The sequence below is a fragment of the Lissotriton helveticus genome, chromosome 3_1, assembly GCF_964261635.1.
Source record: "Lissotriton helveticus chromosome 3_1, aLisHel1.1, whole genome shotgun sequence".
Lineage (NCBI taxonomy): Eukaryota > Metazoa > Chordata > Amphibia > Caudata > Salamandridae > Lissotriton > Lissotriton helveticus.
In genome coordinates this window covers 275,945,162-275,962,946 of record NC_136061.1, presented here as the reverse complement: position 1 = coordinate 275,962,946, position 17,785 = coordinate 275,945,162, and the positions used below count along the sequence as shown (strand labels likewise).

Genomic DNA, 17,785 nt, shown 5'->3' with positions numbered 1-17,785 from the left:
TCTCCTGAAGGTTAACGCAGATAAAACGGAGGTGCTGGTCATCACTAAACAAGATAGCCCCTGGTGCGAGCTTTTCTGGCCCCCCGAATTAGGGGAGGTGCCAACTCCGGGAAGAGTAGTTAAAAGTTTGGGACTAAAAATTGATGCAGATCTGTGCATGGCCCGTCAAGTTTCCGCGGTGGTAGGCTCCTGTATAGGCCTGCTCAGGCAACTCAGGGAAACTGGTACCTATCCTCTCTGTTCCAACACTGCAATCCATTGTGTCTGCCACAGTCATCTCACGGCTGGACTATGGTAATGCTCTCTATCTGTGTCTTCCGCGGAAGCTCCTCAGAAAATTGTAAGTGGTGCAGAATGATGCGGCCAGGCTGATTTTTTCCCTACCGAGGAGAACTCGAGCGACCCCGCCCCTTCTACAGAAGCTACACTGGCTGCCCATCGAACATCGAGTGCAGTTTAAGTGTCTCTGCATAGCCCATAAAGCCATCTATGGAGAAGCCCCTCAATACATTAAAGACCGTCTGAGAAAGTACACCCCGGGCAGAGCCTTGCGCTCCGCCAAAGCATGCACACTAACTCCACAGAGATTTAACCTTAAATCGAAGGGTGGTAGAGCTTTGTCGGTCCTCCTTCCGCAAATTTGGAACTAGCTACCTGCAGCCTTGCAAGGGGAGCCAGCGCTACTATCTTTCAGAAAGGAGTTAAAGACCCACTTGTTTAAAAAGATAACATCAATACTCTAACCAACTATATGGTTGCGGGTGGTCCACCGGTTGCAGTGTGTTGTGTACTCTTTCTTTGAAAGCGCTTAGAGACCAGTGGTGATTTGCGCTATACAAAAATATAGTAACATAACACAAGTGAACAACCAACATGCTGTTATACACCACCATTGGAGTTAACTTCCAGTTCTACGTAGCTTAACGAAATGCCTAGATTTGCACAGGCTGCCTCAGACTATTTTCTTTGCATTGATGACTTTTTTTCGGATTTGTCAGACCCACTACAGCATGGAACTCATGCATTTATAATTTGCCTTAAAAAGACATACTGTGTTCCTCCTTAGATTTCCATTTGGATTGCCATTTAGTTGCTTAACTTTTGGATTGGTTTTGTGACCGAATTCTTTTTACTTCTGAAAGGACACTATCTTCCAGAATGCTGTGCCGTTGAACTGGTAACCAAGGTATTGAATCCTCATTCATCACATAAAGGGGTTTGTAAGTGATGGAATTTGTGGACCGACAGACATTGCAGATTGACTATGTTTGTAAGATTTCTCTGAGTGAAGTTATTACTTCAGGCAGCATCTCTGATTATAGGGATATTCGTACAGTGAGGATAATGCTTGATGAATTATAGCATTATACTGTACAGGGGTGTGGAATTTATTGAAATATCTACTTGTCCATGGGGCAAGTTGCTTAATAAATCTACTTGTCCTGTAACAAAATTCACTTGTCCATTTGGTGCCATGTGGCTCGGTGACAAATTATGGCAGCAATCTCATTATATAAGAGCTCTTATATGGCCTCTCTGATTATGACAGGACTCATACCGTAGTAGTTTTTGAATACTAGCAATCCCTTTATGTTTCCACGTTTCTGCAGATCTACATACTGGGACTGAAGGTAGTGGTAAGCAATAGTTCCAGGGTTGGAATGCCCTTTAAGTCTGTGCAAATCTACTAACTTACATGTTTTAAGGGTTTTCATGAACTCTTCTCTAATCTTTTCCCATACTGAGAAATGTTGGAAATTTACTCCTGACAATGGCAGACGTAAACCTTCTTCCAGGGTTGGGAAAAAAGTGGTTCATGGGAAAATGACCTTGCAAACACTCGGGTTTTCGCATGAGCAAATCTACACATGCATATTTGCTCATGATAAACTGCAGTTCACAAATATTTTCCAGGTGTACATTTCTTGCCCTACTTTAATAAATTCTTGTAAATTCATGAAAGCTATATAGCTGCACTTAATGCAAGAACATATTCCAAGGGTGCACTTTTGAGACTTTCTTTAATAATGGGGCCCTTAATTTGGTCTGGTGTTAACCACAACCTTTTGTGTTTATTAAAATTCTCTCTCCCTCTCTCTGTATCGACAGTGGCAGTAACTAATGTGGCAGTGTGCTTTTTTTAGAACGATTTTTTGTTGCTTTTGCCAATGTTTGTTATAATGGTGAGGGCCCGGCAGCTCTCACATCAAGAAGGCTTTACAAAAACGATGCCAAAACAATTCACATATTGGCAAAACTAAAATGCTGACCACTAATTTCAGACCTACTGGCTTTGCCAATGCTTGTTTATTTGTATGTTACTCATAATCTTATTGAAACTGGTTACACTGATTTTCCAATATGAAAATGTTTGCAAAATACTAGCATGCATCAACACACCTTACTAAATGATGCTGCAAAGAAACGGTACCTGAAATTTCACAGTAGTGTAGCAAATGTTTTTTTTTCCTACTTTCATTTTTATAGGAATATTTTATATTGAAAGCAAAGTCATTAATCTTGCTATCAAGCTTCTACAAATATTTGCATCTAATCAGAGAGCATTCTGGGAGCATTATGCATAGCCTCATATTGCTAAACTTTGAAACCGTGAGTACACATTTTTATACTGTACCCACTGTCAGTAGTGCAGTCAGAACTTACATTTACTTAGAGTGTGCACCCTAATAATAAAGGCTTTCAATTAATGAACCATAAATACAAGTTTGAACAGCATTAACATAGGCACACAAATAATAACTTAACTTCAGGCAGTGCCCTTCCCTGGCCCATAATGTGCTACTGAAAACTGGCAGCCAAAGGGTTTGTGCTGCAGGGGGTTGGGCCTACTTGTCCCAAGGACAAAATACACATGAACACTTGTTGCCCTTGACCCCAAACAATATGTCCTGGGCGTCGGGCTATAGGAATTCCACATCCCTGCTGTAATTGAAAATGAAGATGTGCATAGTGGAATGTCACATTATGATGAAATACTCTGTTCTCACTATCATGCGCACCATTACTTGCACAAAGTATGTACTGCATGTGCAGTGTTTAATTTCACACAGTGGGAACACTGCCCTACACAACCAGTAGGTAGTTCCAAGGCCTTTGCACAGAAGTTTGCATATTTTTCGGCCAACAACCCCTTAGACCCAGAGTCGTATTACTATAAACTTCTCCTCCACCCAGGAAGGAGAAATATGCTAATTGACACAAAGCTAATTTATTCAGCCCCCTTCTTTTCCCAGTTATCAATACAAGGGTACGACTTTTGGAAAGACGTTCTAGATTTAAATCTGGTGGGGGGGAACTAAAGACTGGCAAGTTTAGGGCAATGAGGCTTTGTTTAGAGCATGTCGTATACCAATACAAATTATTTTCCTGAACAAGTCTGCAGCACACATTCTGCTCAGGCCTGGCCAACATAAAGGATATGAATATACCATATATACCCACATTTGCACATTTTGAGACAACAATTCACAAACTGCACATAAGAAACATTCAACAACATGCTCAAGAATGGTACAGCAATTTTTCACATTCCAGTCCAGAGATTTGGCTTGTATGGCTGTTAGATACTAATGGGTGTCATGCATATTTTCTCAACAATACCAAGAGTTTTAGGATAAATAAGCCAGACCCACGTTACACGCGGACACAACACTCTGGGATGGTAACAACATATAGCGTTGAAAAATCATGTTTAGAATGGCTAAAACATTTCATATTAGAGTTGGAGAAGGAGCTCTTGTCTTTCCTTTCTGATGACATGAATTTACAGGATTTTTTACTTGGTCTCAGAAAGCCAAGGCAAAAGCCGCTTTTTGTATTTGAACTAGAATGAAGTTTCATTGCAGGAAGCTGCTGAGCAGATACGTGAAATTGACAGAGAAAATTTAGAAACGACTCCATTATTCATTAGGATTCATCTAATATTGTGTCATCATCTATTGACATAGAGTGACATGTCCTGTTAACAATATGGACAAATCCAGCTATTGGGCTGATCTTACGAACTTTGCCCTGGAAGCATTTAAACACCAAGTTTATTCCTACCATAAAATTTGACAACAGAGCAGAAAACAATGACAAGGAAGAATGTTACATGTAGAACATCTAGCGAAATTACATTCACTGTGGGGGAGAATTCATCAGCCGATCGGATAATTCATGCATTTATATCTCTGTCCATTTCAATATTCCACTTAAAGAACTGTTTACAAAACTATTAAGTAGGCAGATATGAAGAGTTGGGGAGAGATTTGTACACTAGGCATGGGTCCTATCTTTTACTCACAGGTGTAGAAATTGAGGTACTCAGGTTTTTCTTACCCCACATACTGCGAGGACTCTTTAGGCTATTTACTAGTTTGCAGAGAGGTCCTACTTCACAGCGAATGCAATGCTTCCGAGGCAAACTTGGCCTATTATGTGAAGGATCCCCAGCTGCTGTAATTCTTCTGGCATTCAGATTACTTTACCAATTGGGTCTTTTGAGAACTATATTGATTAAGTCCATATTATCCAACCTGTGGCACAGTCACCATCTGTGAACTAAGAGAGTGACCTTGCATAAGAGGTACATACCCTTAAAGAAGATCCCATTTTCAGGTAGTACTTGATGGTATCTTTTTGTGCAGTTATACCTATAGAAAGAATGTTGATTCATCCTAATTTATCATCATTATTCAATGTATATACCAAGATTATTTAGAGAATCCAGAGACTGAGTTAGTCAAGCAACAGGATGGATATCTCTTTCTGCTGTGCTCCTCCAAGAGCTCTAGGACCAGCATCAATTGTGATGTTTTTGCCTCAAGACCCTACGGTAGAGTAGAACAGGTGGTTAATTTAGAAGCACTCATGAATGGAAGGAAAGTTGCAGGCACTTCCCCACTCTTAATATTGTAGATCTTGAAAGAGTTGACTGCCTCTTTTGGATTGCTTGGAGGCTTGTCCTTAGCACTGGTGAAGCTCTAGGGGAAAAGTAGGAGGGAGAGCTCAGTGAGAGTAAATGAGTAGTTACATCTCTGCATCTAGTATCTCTTTCAATTTAGGTATGTCTACACCACTTCATGTTTTACTGTGTGAAGGTTAGAAAAATGAAATAAGTCTTAGTTATTTACTTGCTCTTAGATGGTATGCAGTTTTCAGAATTTTATTCGGGGAGAGAAATCCTGGCTATCTGTGTGTAGCAAATGTTTTTGGTTCCAGAGTTGTTGTGTAGCTGCTATATGGTTGAGACTCCGTTCCTCTTATCCAGGGTCAATTGTGTCTTTGCAAATAAAACTGTTAAACTTTATTGCAAGCATGTGTGTAGAAATAAAATACATGGTGACAAAGGCATTGTTAGATTTCTTAATACATACTGATAAACCTAACTGGAATGCATACAATTAATGGTTAAAAACCAAATCACTGTTAAGAGAGGTAGTCATAGGAAATCGCGCTCACATTCTATCCATTTGTCTTGACTTACTCTATCCCATCATAAATAATAAACACACTCCAGTTTTGAACTATGCTACATAACATCGGGGGGTATTCTAGTCAAATATAATCACTTCACTCACAGATTAACTCCTTATTAGCCCTGCTGGTATATTTTTTCTAATTGTTCCGATTCCATAAAGCATTTTCCAGTATTATCTCTTAAAGAGTAGATGGAGACACACTTGGTCTTTAGAACAGCATGACCACTTTATAAGTTTTATCGTAGCATGCATGCATAGAAATGTCAGTTGAATTGAATAATCTGCTACTCAAAACTCTTGCAGAAATGTGCTCTTCAGTGACAATGTTGACATTTTGGGTAATCATTCGTGTTTTTTTTCCAGATATTTTTAGTCTTTTCTCAAATGAATCTGGCAGCTATGTTGTCAGAGACGAGATGGAGAGGATGCTGTGCATTGTTGACGGAGAAGTACCAATCTCTCTCAAGAAATGTTTTTCTGAGGTATTTACTTTAATGCATGCTACCAAAAGATATTCAGAGTTATTAATAATGTGAGTAAATTGAAGAAACTTCTGCTGGCTAACTGACGTAACACACGCATGGTTGTCACTCTTCTGCTATGCATTGTGTGTGATTTTGCAGAAGTACGTTTTGTTTTTTAATTTGAGGATAAAGACTGATCAATGACATTTTGCAGGAGAGTCTATTCTTTTGCATTTTAGTTTGAAGAAAAAATATTTTACTGTGCCTTTTTAATTAAATTCTGTTAAACTGTGGAGTGGATGTTGTGGAAATTGATAGTGAATTTCTTGCTGACCAGTGTTTCATCACCAAATCAATGTCATTGTTTTAAAGATAAAATCCTGTCCAAAATCAAATCGCCAAAGCATGATGTACCCAAGAGTTTGAGATCTGGTTTAGAGTGTATTTATTATACCCCTTTTAGTGGCCTAATTTGCCAAATCCATCGTGGGTTCATCACATGGGATTGAACCATAGTTCTATGTCAACTTGCTATGTTAATTGGAATGCTGGTGTGTTTCTGGGTCTGAGCCTATTCTTAGGAAATGTTCATATTGTCATACAGACCTTGCTGATCAGAGTTTGTCTGTGGAGAAAACAGTCAGGGCAGAATGTTAAGCAATGATGCCATGAAACCCTGTGGTGTCGTCATATGTGAATCTTAGAGATGGGAGAGAGATTGAGGATTCTATTGGCCTAATTGTTTGCCCACATAAATGTCCCTGTTTATTGAAGTCAGATTTGTTGGCAATGCTGAAATTGAAGCTCTTTATGGAGATCTTTGCAGATGTGTACTCGCATGAGACAATGAGACGTTACCAGAGGAAATTGTATGGATCAATGAAATAAAGTTTGACTAAATAAATATTAATATTTCCTTGGTTTCTTAATGTTTTCTTATAACGAGGGGCAGTGATGCACAAAGCTTTAATCTTTATCACCCACAGAGAAATACTATAGTAGGTTTGAGAGTGGATTTATTTGGCTGCAGCCAGTGGTTTGTCTTTATCTCATGCAATAAGGGAATTGGCTTGGGCTCATCACCTTATTCTGTGACTATATTGAACCTATTTAATGCTTTAGAGGACACATAAGTAATAATTTGGTGAAACCTTGTGAGTTGCTATAAGAGTGAAATTAACAGTTCTTGAAAAATATGTCAGTAATTACGTGGATTATGGAGTAAGCCTGGTGATGGAAAAGGAGCAAAAAGGGGATGACAAACATAATAGTGTTACAAAGCTAGATGTTCAGGTGGGGGATCTGTTCAGAGTGAAATTTGGCAGGATTGTGAAACGGTGAGGTTAAGTTTGGTCCTACTGTTGTGGTGGAAGTAGTCTCCAGGTCAACATCTATGGTTAAATATGGCAAATGGTGGAATAAGGAAAGAGTGGTCAATGTAGACTACAAGATAAAGGGTGGACACTTTACAAAAAAATAGCGACTTTTGGTAGGAATGGTCAGGGTTGTAAAAATGTTGATAGAAATACTGCCATTGTATTATATCCAAAACTTTCACTAACAGAAAGTTACCAATGGAGCACAAACTATGTATGAATGAGTTCTTTTAAATTAAAAATCTAACAGGAGAAATAAATCTAATATGTATGTATATACTCTTTTCAACATAAACTGAAACTATATTCCGCTGCTTATATGTTTGTCACATAGTGGTTAGCTTTATTTGTTTTTTGCTATTGTTTAACCTCATCTGTTTTTCGTTGGTTTAGAATGGTATTTGATTTCCTCTTTACTTTAAAAAAAGAAATCTAGATATGTTTTGTCTCGCTATCACAGAACTCTGCAGTGTCATCAAATGGAAATGTTAGAGGTGGTAGTACCAGCAAGGGTTTTATGAGTAGACTGCTGAAAAGCATGATATTGATGCTATGCCGTACTGCAGTTTGGCTATACATAATTTTGTTCTCACTCTACTTTAATTTTCCGATATATTTAGTTGCTTTGTTAGTCTTTTGCAGAGAAGTAAAGGCTTTGTCCACATGGCTTTCCTCTGGTGTAGGGCCTACTTGCGAATGTGGTTCATTTAGCAAAGTCTTAGCTTGTATGTCGAAACCGCCTAAGAGCAAACTTCCATGGGACAAATTAGTTTTGAATGAGGCCCGTAAGTTAAATATGCTCATTGATGTGCAATACAGCTGACTACTTCAGGAAATTAGTATCTGTCTGCCAAATTAAACTGTCCGACATGCAGTCTTTCTTGAAGATATGAAACCTAAAGATTTAAGGAGTCTACAATAAATGCAATGTCTTATCTTACAAAAGTGTTTTTGTTTATTTTTAGGCTTCTTGCATTTTAAAAAACAACTTCTTAAAGACTAGCAATTTACTTTGTTTTTTAAAGAGGTAATTGATTTATTGTATGCAGCCTGACTTGTGCTTGGGCATATGCAGGTTAGATTCAATTTGCTGTTGTATTTTGAAAGAAAATTTGAAGAAAGGCAGCATGAAACAAGGTTTTGAGTATTGCGAGTCTCAACACTTGGTAGATAAATTACCAACCTTCTGTCTACTACCACAACTAGGTCTGTCCAGCCAAGATCAGAATGAGGCATTGCTCCAAATATTGATTCCACCCTGCAGCAAGTTTCTGGTGTTACCTATATATAGATTTCTTGTAAATGATTTATGTGGTTTTAAAGACTACATTTCTGCCTACAAAAGTTGTGTGTAGCTTATCCATTGGGGAGATGGCCTACTGTTGGTCTTTAAAACAAAATGCGTGGAAATTAACTCCGAGCTGAAGCCGTACAATTGCTATAATTAAGAAAATTGGATATACTTGACAGGCTTGGAAATGACACTTGAGAGTAAAAGTTGGGAAAGTTATATTGTTGTTTGAGCCTCTGTTTCCAGCACATAAACTCTCTTTCTCATGCCGGCTATAAATGAGAGCTGATGTAATATAAAGTTGGAGCAGGTTTATTCACATGTTGCAGTTTGCCTCTATAGATAGGAACACTAAGACACACAATCACTTTCCCTCTGGTATTTTGTGTGTGGCATATGAGAGAAATGTTATCATCTACATTTTCATAATATATAGATCAAAATGTGATTTACCTGTCAATAAACGGGGCTGACAACACCTCCAATTTGTGCAGAACAAATTGCATTGCATTTAGCTTCTAGGTCCCCTGCAGGAGACTGCTGACGGCTGATGGAAATACCATTTAATACATACCAATATTTCAGTATGCCCTAAGGATCTCTTTCTCTTCTTGTGCGATCTCCTCCACCTGCCTTTAATATTTCCTTCCCCAATTTTGTATATCTTTTTACAAGTTTGCCTGTTACCTTGAAGTAAATGTTGATAACTTTCTCTCTCTACACATTTCTCCTCTCACTAAACCTATAGATAAGTTGAAAGGCACCTCTTCCTCTATCTTTCTGTTACTCTTCGACTCCACTTCACACTCTCTCCGCTCTTCATCCTGACCTTGTTTTTCGACTCCTCTCTCACGTGTTTATTTTCACTTGCTGTTCCATTCCACTAGAATGAAAAATTTCCTAGTAGACACAAAGGAATGTTTCAATTCTATAAAGGACTCGGAGGCGAGGATTATGCTCGACTTTGTTGATTTTCCAACACCAGCAGTTTTTAACATTAACAGAAAAAACTCTCTTTCCCATGGAACATCGGGAAAGGCCAGATCCAGAGGTCAACCAATCAGCAGCTGCCTACATCCTGAAAGGTCTGGGGCTGCTGGGATACTCCCTCTTTCTTGACTGCGACTATCCAGCCTTTAATGAAATCCACGAGTCCGTTTTAGCAGGCTCAGATCCTGAAAGAAGCCAGAGGACATCAAGATGAACCAGAACTTAACGACTACAAGGATCAAAAAATAATATAACACATAATAAGGAGTGGAAAAACGAGGAAAAGACCATGTCAATTGAACTGTAAATGCATATGAAACAAGACTATATTTACAATGAGAACGGAGAGAATACTTGCACCATACAGAGTGCCCATGATGAGGGTCGGTAATGACTGAATCCTCAGGAAACTCTGGGAGGGAATTATCCTTGCCTCTAAGCCCTTAATAGGATTTGAAACTTTCCTTCGTGTCTACTAGGAAATTTTTTATTCTATGGCAGGACCGGAGGCGAGGATTATGCTCGTTCAAAGCTTGTCCACCACCAGGATCAACAACTGGTTTAAAATAGAACCTTTTAAACATGGAGTCCGATGACCAGTCAGCGGCTTTGATAATATCTTCCAGGCGTGCCCCGAGAAAAAAGGCTTTGGAGGGCATAGCTCCTCTCACTGAGTGAGCACCGAAGTGCAAAATATCAATGCCAGACAAAAGGGTGCTCCCCTACGGCGTTACCCTGCGCCGGGTCATGGCCTGCTGAGATTGCTGATCTTTAAGAGTTAATCGTGAGGTACACCAAACTCTCCGTGGCCAGGGAGGCCAGGAACTTCACGATGTGGACCACTTCAAACCCCACAGGAACTTGATCCCGGCCAAGGCACCACCCACACATCGGGTCAAGAAGAACGGTATCATTTGTTGGTGCCATCTGCCCATGCTGCTGCCAAGATGTTCTGAGCTTCTCCTGATAAGCCCCTGAGTATCCAACGTTGCCGGAAATCCGCCATGCCATGAGGGGCATCCGGTTCTGCAGGACCAGGGGATGAGGCTCTCCCTGGGGATGCCGAAGAATCATCTGATCGCGGGGTAAAAGGATTGGAGAATCCCAGAAAAAGGTCCAGAAGAACTGGCAATCATACTTGCGACCTCCAATAAGGCGTGATCAGTACCACCGTCGCCTGTTGTCTGCGGACCTGCGCCGAAAGACGCATGATCATGGCAAATGGGGGAAAGCCGTAACCCGTCTCCGTCGACCAATCCTGGAGGAAGGCGTCCGTGGCTGCCGCCAGGGGATCCGGCTTCCAACTGAAAAACCTGTGTAGATAGTGATCCGGGCAAGAGGCAAAAAGATCCACAGAGAAGGGGCCCCAAAGGGAGTGGAGTCTCTGGAAAACAGTGGTGTCCAATTGCCAGAGGCTCACATCGACCACACTCGGGAGTATCAGCCCGCTACCACATTGGACACTCCCGGAAGGTATTCTACCAACACCGACATGTTGGTCTCCAGGCAAAAGGTCCAGAACTCTTTGGCCATGTCCGCTATCACCTTGGATTTTGTGCCCCCAATGTGGTTTATATAGCGGACAGCCGACACATTGATCATCTTGAGAAGGACATTGCAGCTGATTTTGTCCTTCGTCCAGCATTTGATGGCGAAGGAACCGACCAAAAGTTCCAAGCAATTGATGTGGTGCTTTTGCTCGTCTGCGGACCACTCTCCTCCTGCAACGCGCTCGACTTGCTGGCGTCCGACTCAATGACGATGTCCGGAACTGAGCTGAATATGGCCCTCCCGTTCCAGGCCTCCATATGGTCCAGCCACCATTGCTTCTCTAACCTCACCTCTTCTGTGAGAGGAACAAGGTCTGCGTACTGCTGGCCCTTCCTGAGGTGAGTGGCCTTTAGCCGTTGAAGGGCTCTGTAATGGAGAAACGCCAGAAAGATGGCTTGTATGGAGGATGATAGAAGACCCACTACCCTGGCATCTTGCCGGAGAGAGATGGTGGAATGGGCTAGAGTCCATCTGAGTTCCCGACGAATTTTGGAAACCTTCCTTTAGGGGAGACTCAATGTCTTGTTGACGGAGTCTATGACAAACCCCTAAAACGTAGTGTGCTGGGCCGGGATGAGGAGAGACTTCTTCCTGTTGATAACGAAGCCTAGGTTTTGCAACAGAGTTAGTCATCTGCAGCTGGTCTGAAAGCAAGGTTGGGGACTGAGCCAGAAGAAGAATATCGTCTAGATAAATGAGGTGGAAGCCTCGGGCCCTGAGATATTCTATTACCTCCTTGAGGACCTTGGTGAAGCACCAAGGCGCGTAGGAGAGGCCGAAGGGCAGTGTTGTGAATTCATAAACCTGTCCTTTACACTGAAACTGAAGGAACCTGCGATGCAAAGAAAAAAATCGGGACGGATAAATATGCGTCCTTTAAGTCGAGTCGCATCATTCAGTCTTTTTGGATGTAGGAGGTCACGCAGCAGGTGGATCCCCTCCCTTTTGAAATGACGGTACACCAACCAGCTGTTGAACTCCTTCAAGTTGATGACTGGGCCTTGACCCCCATCTGTTTTGTCTGCTATGTTGCTCAGAAAACCTCTTTGATGGAAGGAGGAGCACACTATTGCCCCTTTGTGTCGGAGATCTTGAAGCTCGTCGTCTACCAAAGCATTCTGGACTGACGTAAAGACTAGGGGGCAGGGACAGGGACAGGATTCCTGTATCGGGGTCCCATAAAACTCGTAATGGTCTGCAGAACCCAGGAGTCGCAAGTAATAGCCTCCCAATTGTAAACGAATAGAGCCTGCCTGCTCCCTATTGACAAATGTTGGTAAAGGGAGAGACTCACCTGATTGGTTCTGGAAATGGCCTCTGCCTCCGCCTCTGGAGCCTCTGCCACTGTTTCTCCTCGATTGGAAGAACTCCTGCTTGGGCTGGTCTTGGGCGTTCTTGAAGCCTTTGTTAGGGGCTTGAGTGTAGAAGCGGCCGGTCAAGTACCCCCTGCCACGACCGACCCCAATGAAAACCTTAAGGTGTAACACCCCCTTAATGGAAGCCTGCGCCTCGTCTAAGGTGGTGAAGGTGAGCTCCTTCACAGAAGGTTCCCCGAAGAGTCCACCATCAGCTACCGCCCCTGCCTCCGACGAGGCCAAGTCCCCAAGCTTGGGGTCCACCTTCAGCAACAAGGAGCGTCTCCTCTCGGCTGACGCAATTGGCATTCCCAAGGACCACTATAGCACACTGGGCCCAGCCTGACACTGACTCCGGGGAGAGGGCAGTACCGGAAGCCTTTGCCTCCTCTGCAAGGTCTAAAATCTTGGTAAGCGGGCCGCAAGCCTCCAAGCGATCTATCGGTTCCCTTTTTGGTGTTGCTGATATACTTTTGGAGAAAGGTGGCCATTCTAGAATCTATTTCGAGGTGAAGCCACCTGGCCCGCATGGGCGGGGCGTGGACATTCCGCTAGCAAAGAGGCCCTAACCTCCTTTTCTATGGGGTTCCTCATGCAGCTGGCTACAAACTGCGCCACCTTGTCACCCGGGGTCCACTCTGAGGAGCGAGGGTGCAGGAGGTCCTCCGGGACTGTCATGTCCGGTGGAGACTCTGTAACACTCATGGAAGGGCGCCAGGGTCTAGAATGGCCTGGCTCCTCCAGAGACTCTGTGGGGGAATCATCACCATAATCATCCCCCTCTTCACCACCCACCCGGGGGAAGAGGGCTCACCTTCTCTACTGGCTTGATCGGTACCAAGCAGGGCGCGCCAAGAAGGCCTTTTTAAAGTGTTTAAATGCCCCCAGATCTACTGCAGAGTCCTGTTTTCTTTATGGGGATGCAGGGCAGGTACTGTTCTCCAGAATGTGGTCTTCCTGAGTAGGAATAGGCATGATTCGCCTCTCAAAGGACCCCATAGCCGCAGTGACTGCCTGATGGATGGAGGCGACCACCGCGTTGCATAAATTATCATCCAGGGGCAGAACCTGAAAGGTTTCCTCCTCTATATAATCCCCTTCGATGGCAACTAAAGGCCAGCAATGTGACAGACTTTCAGGTCAGAAAAATATAAGTGAACCAGAGGTTCTGAAAAATGTTGGCGGGGTCTGAAACCCTGAATTTTGGCCTGCGCAAGAATAAGGGTAATCAACCCTGGTGGGGCCCCACACCCACAGATCAAAGGGATACTGATAGAGCCATAGAGTTCTCTTCCTCCCAGCATTAATACTTCCTGTTCCATCAAAAAAGTCAAAACGGGCAGTTTGTCTAATGCTTACAACCATATGGTGTGTTTCTTAATACTCTATGCCCCTCTGAGATAAAGCCTTATATTCCGTATATATTTTATATCTATCTAACTCCGTTAGGTTTATTATAACTGGTTCCAGAGTTGGACAGACGCCAAGGCTTCAACTCAATGCACTTAATTATTCCTAAGTAATCCAGGGCTATGGGATCAATTCCCAAAAACATATTTGTCTGTTTCCTTTTGTGAAGTCCTGTTATGTGATGATTCTGGCACACAGTTTAATTATGATTCCTGTGAGAAATAGAATGAATACTGTTGACTGCACATTTTTGTCTTAGACACATTTGTAGCCCTTGATTGGTTTCTCAGGCCCTTATTCCTGCTCCATACACTGGCAGGCTATCAGATTTCATATAGCAGTACACAGTAATGGGTATTACTCAATCAGAAAGAATTCTGTTTGATCGAAATTTTTGGATCTCTGATAAAATTACTTCTTTAGGGTAAACATTTTTGCCTCGGGACAAACTTTGGACTCTGAGACAGATCATTCTCTATTTCAGCACCTCAGTCAGTATATTGATGATCTTTGATGTTATGTGGTTTAAGACTGGTGATGTCTCCTATCCATGACGTTCTCTTGAAAAGAATGCACATAGGAACATTGCAACTACATCTAGCTGTACACTGGGGTCTGCTTTGACTTAGTATGAGGAACTAACATCCTCATTTGTGCATTTCTGAGTTGCTTGTCTGAAAGGCTCTCATTTCAGATTCCATATAATAAGCCACATTAAGAAAGCCGATTCCTTAACATTAAGCATCAGATCTAAAACTATTGAGAAATGTAGTATCGGCCCTTTCTCCCTTTTATAGAAAACATGTTAAATCCTAAGAAACAAGACAATTGCGGTGTTGTATTTGAAGAAGGCTGGAGAGAGGCCTGATCTTATCCCTCCGACCTTTACAGATAGTGCTACTAATTAATGTTTGGGCCCTTTTAAACATATGTTTTCCTCTTGTGACATGCAAAGAAAGAAATATGAAAGCCGATACACTGAGCAGTCTCCACTCAAATGGGAACCCAACTGCAGACATTTTCGGATGGTCTTCCTGACCTGGTGTCTTCGATTTTTCAGACCTTTTTACCCCAAATGTACAGGATTTTGTGCCCTGCATTTGCTCCCTCTTCAAAACAGATAGTACCTCTCTATGCAGTATTATCTAGTTGAAGCATTGTGTGACCTGCCTTTCAAATTTCTCTATTACACCACCGTTTCTGGTATGTCAGCAGCTGCCCCTCACTTAAACTTCACTTTTCTCCAGACCCTAATTGACATGCTTTATTTATATAGTGGCTTGCAGTGCATTCACTACTGGGATAAAGATGGGAAAGCTGCTTTGCCAACTGGATAGTCTCCTTGTTTGTGTATATAAGGCATGTGGAGAGTTCAGTCTCCTTGGATGTTCTTTCCTCCAGGCTTCTGTACTTTTGAGGCACTTTGGAGATATGTATTCTTTGAAGATAGTTGTAGTATGACAAGATGCACCCCCAAAATTATTTTAGAGCTTTTATTAACATGATGTATGGTCCAGAAAGGATACTTTTTCTAGCGAGGGAGTTCTATTTTCTTGAAGTCTTTGCAACCGTATGCCATTTCCCCATCTGTATTTTTCTCTGCAGTCTAGTTTTCAACCAGTTGAAAGGAGGCATATCTGGATTCAAGCAAAAAGTTAAAACGCTGGTACTTTTGGTCTTTTTTTCTTGGCTTCACAATACCCACTAAACCATCCATTGAACAATATGCACTGCTTTAACCCTGCACCTTGGGAAAAACATGTAGGATTTGGGTGGGAACAGTTTGTGAAGCACTGGATTTATTGAATAAGAAGTACCAATTTCAAAAAGAGTGCATTTCGTAAGTAAGGTTCATGGTGAGTAGTGCAACTCAATGATAAATAGACTAAACAACACACTAGACAGATGTAGGAAGGTAGGAACCTTCTGTGTGGTTACCCCCCAATTTTTGGCTGATGCTCAGCTGTTTTTGACTAGTCTGACTGGGATCCTGCTAATGGGGATCACAGTCTCTCTGCTTTTTCCCTTAAATTGTTGTGATTAGAACTTGGGTACATCACAGATTGGATACTGGGGCCTTATCAGTCCTAAGTATATGGTACTAAGGTGCCCAGGGCATAGGTACCCCAGAGGTCACCCGTGGGCTGACGCATGCAATATCCCACCAATGGGAGACCATTCAAAATGGAACTACAGGCCTGCCATTGCAGCCTGTGTAAGTTGGTGCTAGCACCGCTTACTACAGATATAGGTTTCCTATATCTGTTGTCAGTGCACTTAAAACCTATAAGTCACCCCTATAGCAGGCCTTATTAATCCTGAAGGCAGGGTGCTTGGTTTTAAGTGCGAGGGCGGCCTTGCATGAGCAGGATACCCCTTCAGCCTACGGAGTCCATTCTCCCAGGTTGTAAGTGAAGCAGCCATATACTATATAGAGGGGCATCACATAATTACGCAATGACCATCTCGAAACTGGCTGCAATGAATCCTATCATGTTTGGTGTCAAATATGTTGGAATCATACCTCCACACCGTAAACAGTGTGGGAGGTATGATTACAAGCACGGGAAGTGCCCTCCATTAGGCTTTCAGTGCTCCCGGTACCAGCCTTCTTGACCTGAACAACACAAAATGGTTGCTGCCGACCAGAGACATGATTCTGCCCTTCTGCTGCTGAGCCAATCTCGAGCAGGGGAAGGCAGAACAATAGGCATCCTGTCACAGGGAGGTGTGACCACCTCCCAGACAGGATTTAGTGTATTGGGGCAGGGTGGGTGTGCTTGCCAGTGCCACTCAGTCTGCAGGAGGGATACATTTGGTGCCCCCATGCATAGTCCAGTTCAAACCAGCTCTGGTGTGAAACTGGACAAAGGACATGGGAGTAACCCTACCCCCTACCCGTCCTGACTCCCCTTGATCGTCCCAACCCTTTACTTACGGTACTTAAGGGCTTACCTGTGGATGGGTCCCTAGATTCGTTGTGGAACAAGATTCAGATCAAACACCACTTCTTCTTCTTCCGTCTGGTCACTCTGGACTTTGCTGGACTTCGTTTGGGCTTGACTATATCTTCCTTCCAGTCTGCTGCATCGTCTGTGCCTGTGCACCATATAGGACCTATCCAAGGCCTGTGGGTATCAAAGACCCCTGAAGGAATCTCCCTTGGAGTGAAGGAAACACTGCCCTGCATTCGCAGGCACCGCAACCAAGTTGACCCGTCTGCTGATCCTGAGCTCCTCTGGACTCCGTAAGGTTCTGCAACACAGGTGGTGTTTTTTCAACAGCTACCGAACCCTGCCCTCTCACCAAGTGAGAGGCCAGTAGCCCTCGTTAGGGTTGCAATAACCGAACCCCTGTGCACCGCACAGTTGCAAAGGCTTGTTGGCTTCCTTCCAAGAAAGTCTTTGGGCTCCAAGTAGTCCCAACCTCGAGCACCTCCGGTGACAAGAATCTTCTGCCACACAGCTTGTGGCCTGTATATTTTGGTGAGCTGGTTGAGGTCCTCACACAACTCCAGTGCGTGTGGGTCCAGTCGAGGGTCACCTTTGTTTCTTTTGGGCTCCTTGGATTGCTCAGGCCTGCCCTGACCCCCCTGGTTGTAGTGAGTCTCCTGGACCTTGCTGTTCCCGACATTGCACTTTCTTTGACTCCTGCATTGATTGCATTTGCCAAAACTTGTTGGTGCTCCTGCCGGACACCAACCCCTCAGCACTTGACATCCTACGTGAGACAGCTCGGCTCCTGGTCTTCCTCAGCATCTCCCTCCTGGTCTTCCTCAGCATCTCCCTCCTGGTCTTCCTCAGCATCTCCTGTTCTTCCTCAGCATCTCCTGGTCCTCACAGCTGCAGAGTCCAGGTCATCGTCA

General features: G+C 43.1%; 1 protein-coding gene across 3 annotated transcripts in view; it reads left to right on the top strand.

The window, feature by feature from the left end:
- Positions 1-17,785, top strand: part of USP32 (ubiquitin specific peptidase 32) — a 1,745,589-nt gene that overhangs the window by 394,824 nt on the left and 1,332,980 nt on the right. For all 3 annotated transcript variants that reach the window (XM_078679804.1, XM_078679802.1, XM_078679803.1), the window contains exon 4: positions 5,847-5,965. In XM_078679804.1, coding sequence (XP_078535930.1) covers positions 5,847-5,965 — 119 coding nt within the window. The remainder of the gene's footprint in view (positions 1-5,846; positions 5,966-17,785) is intronic.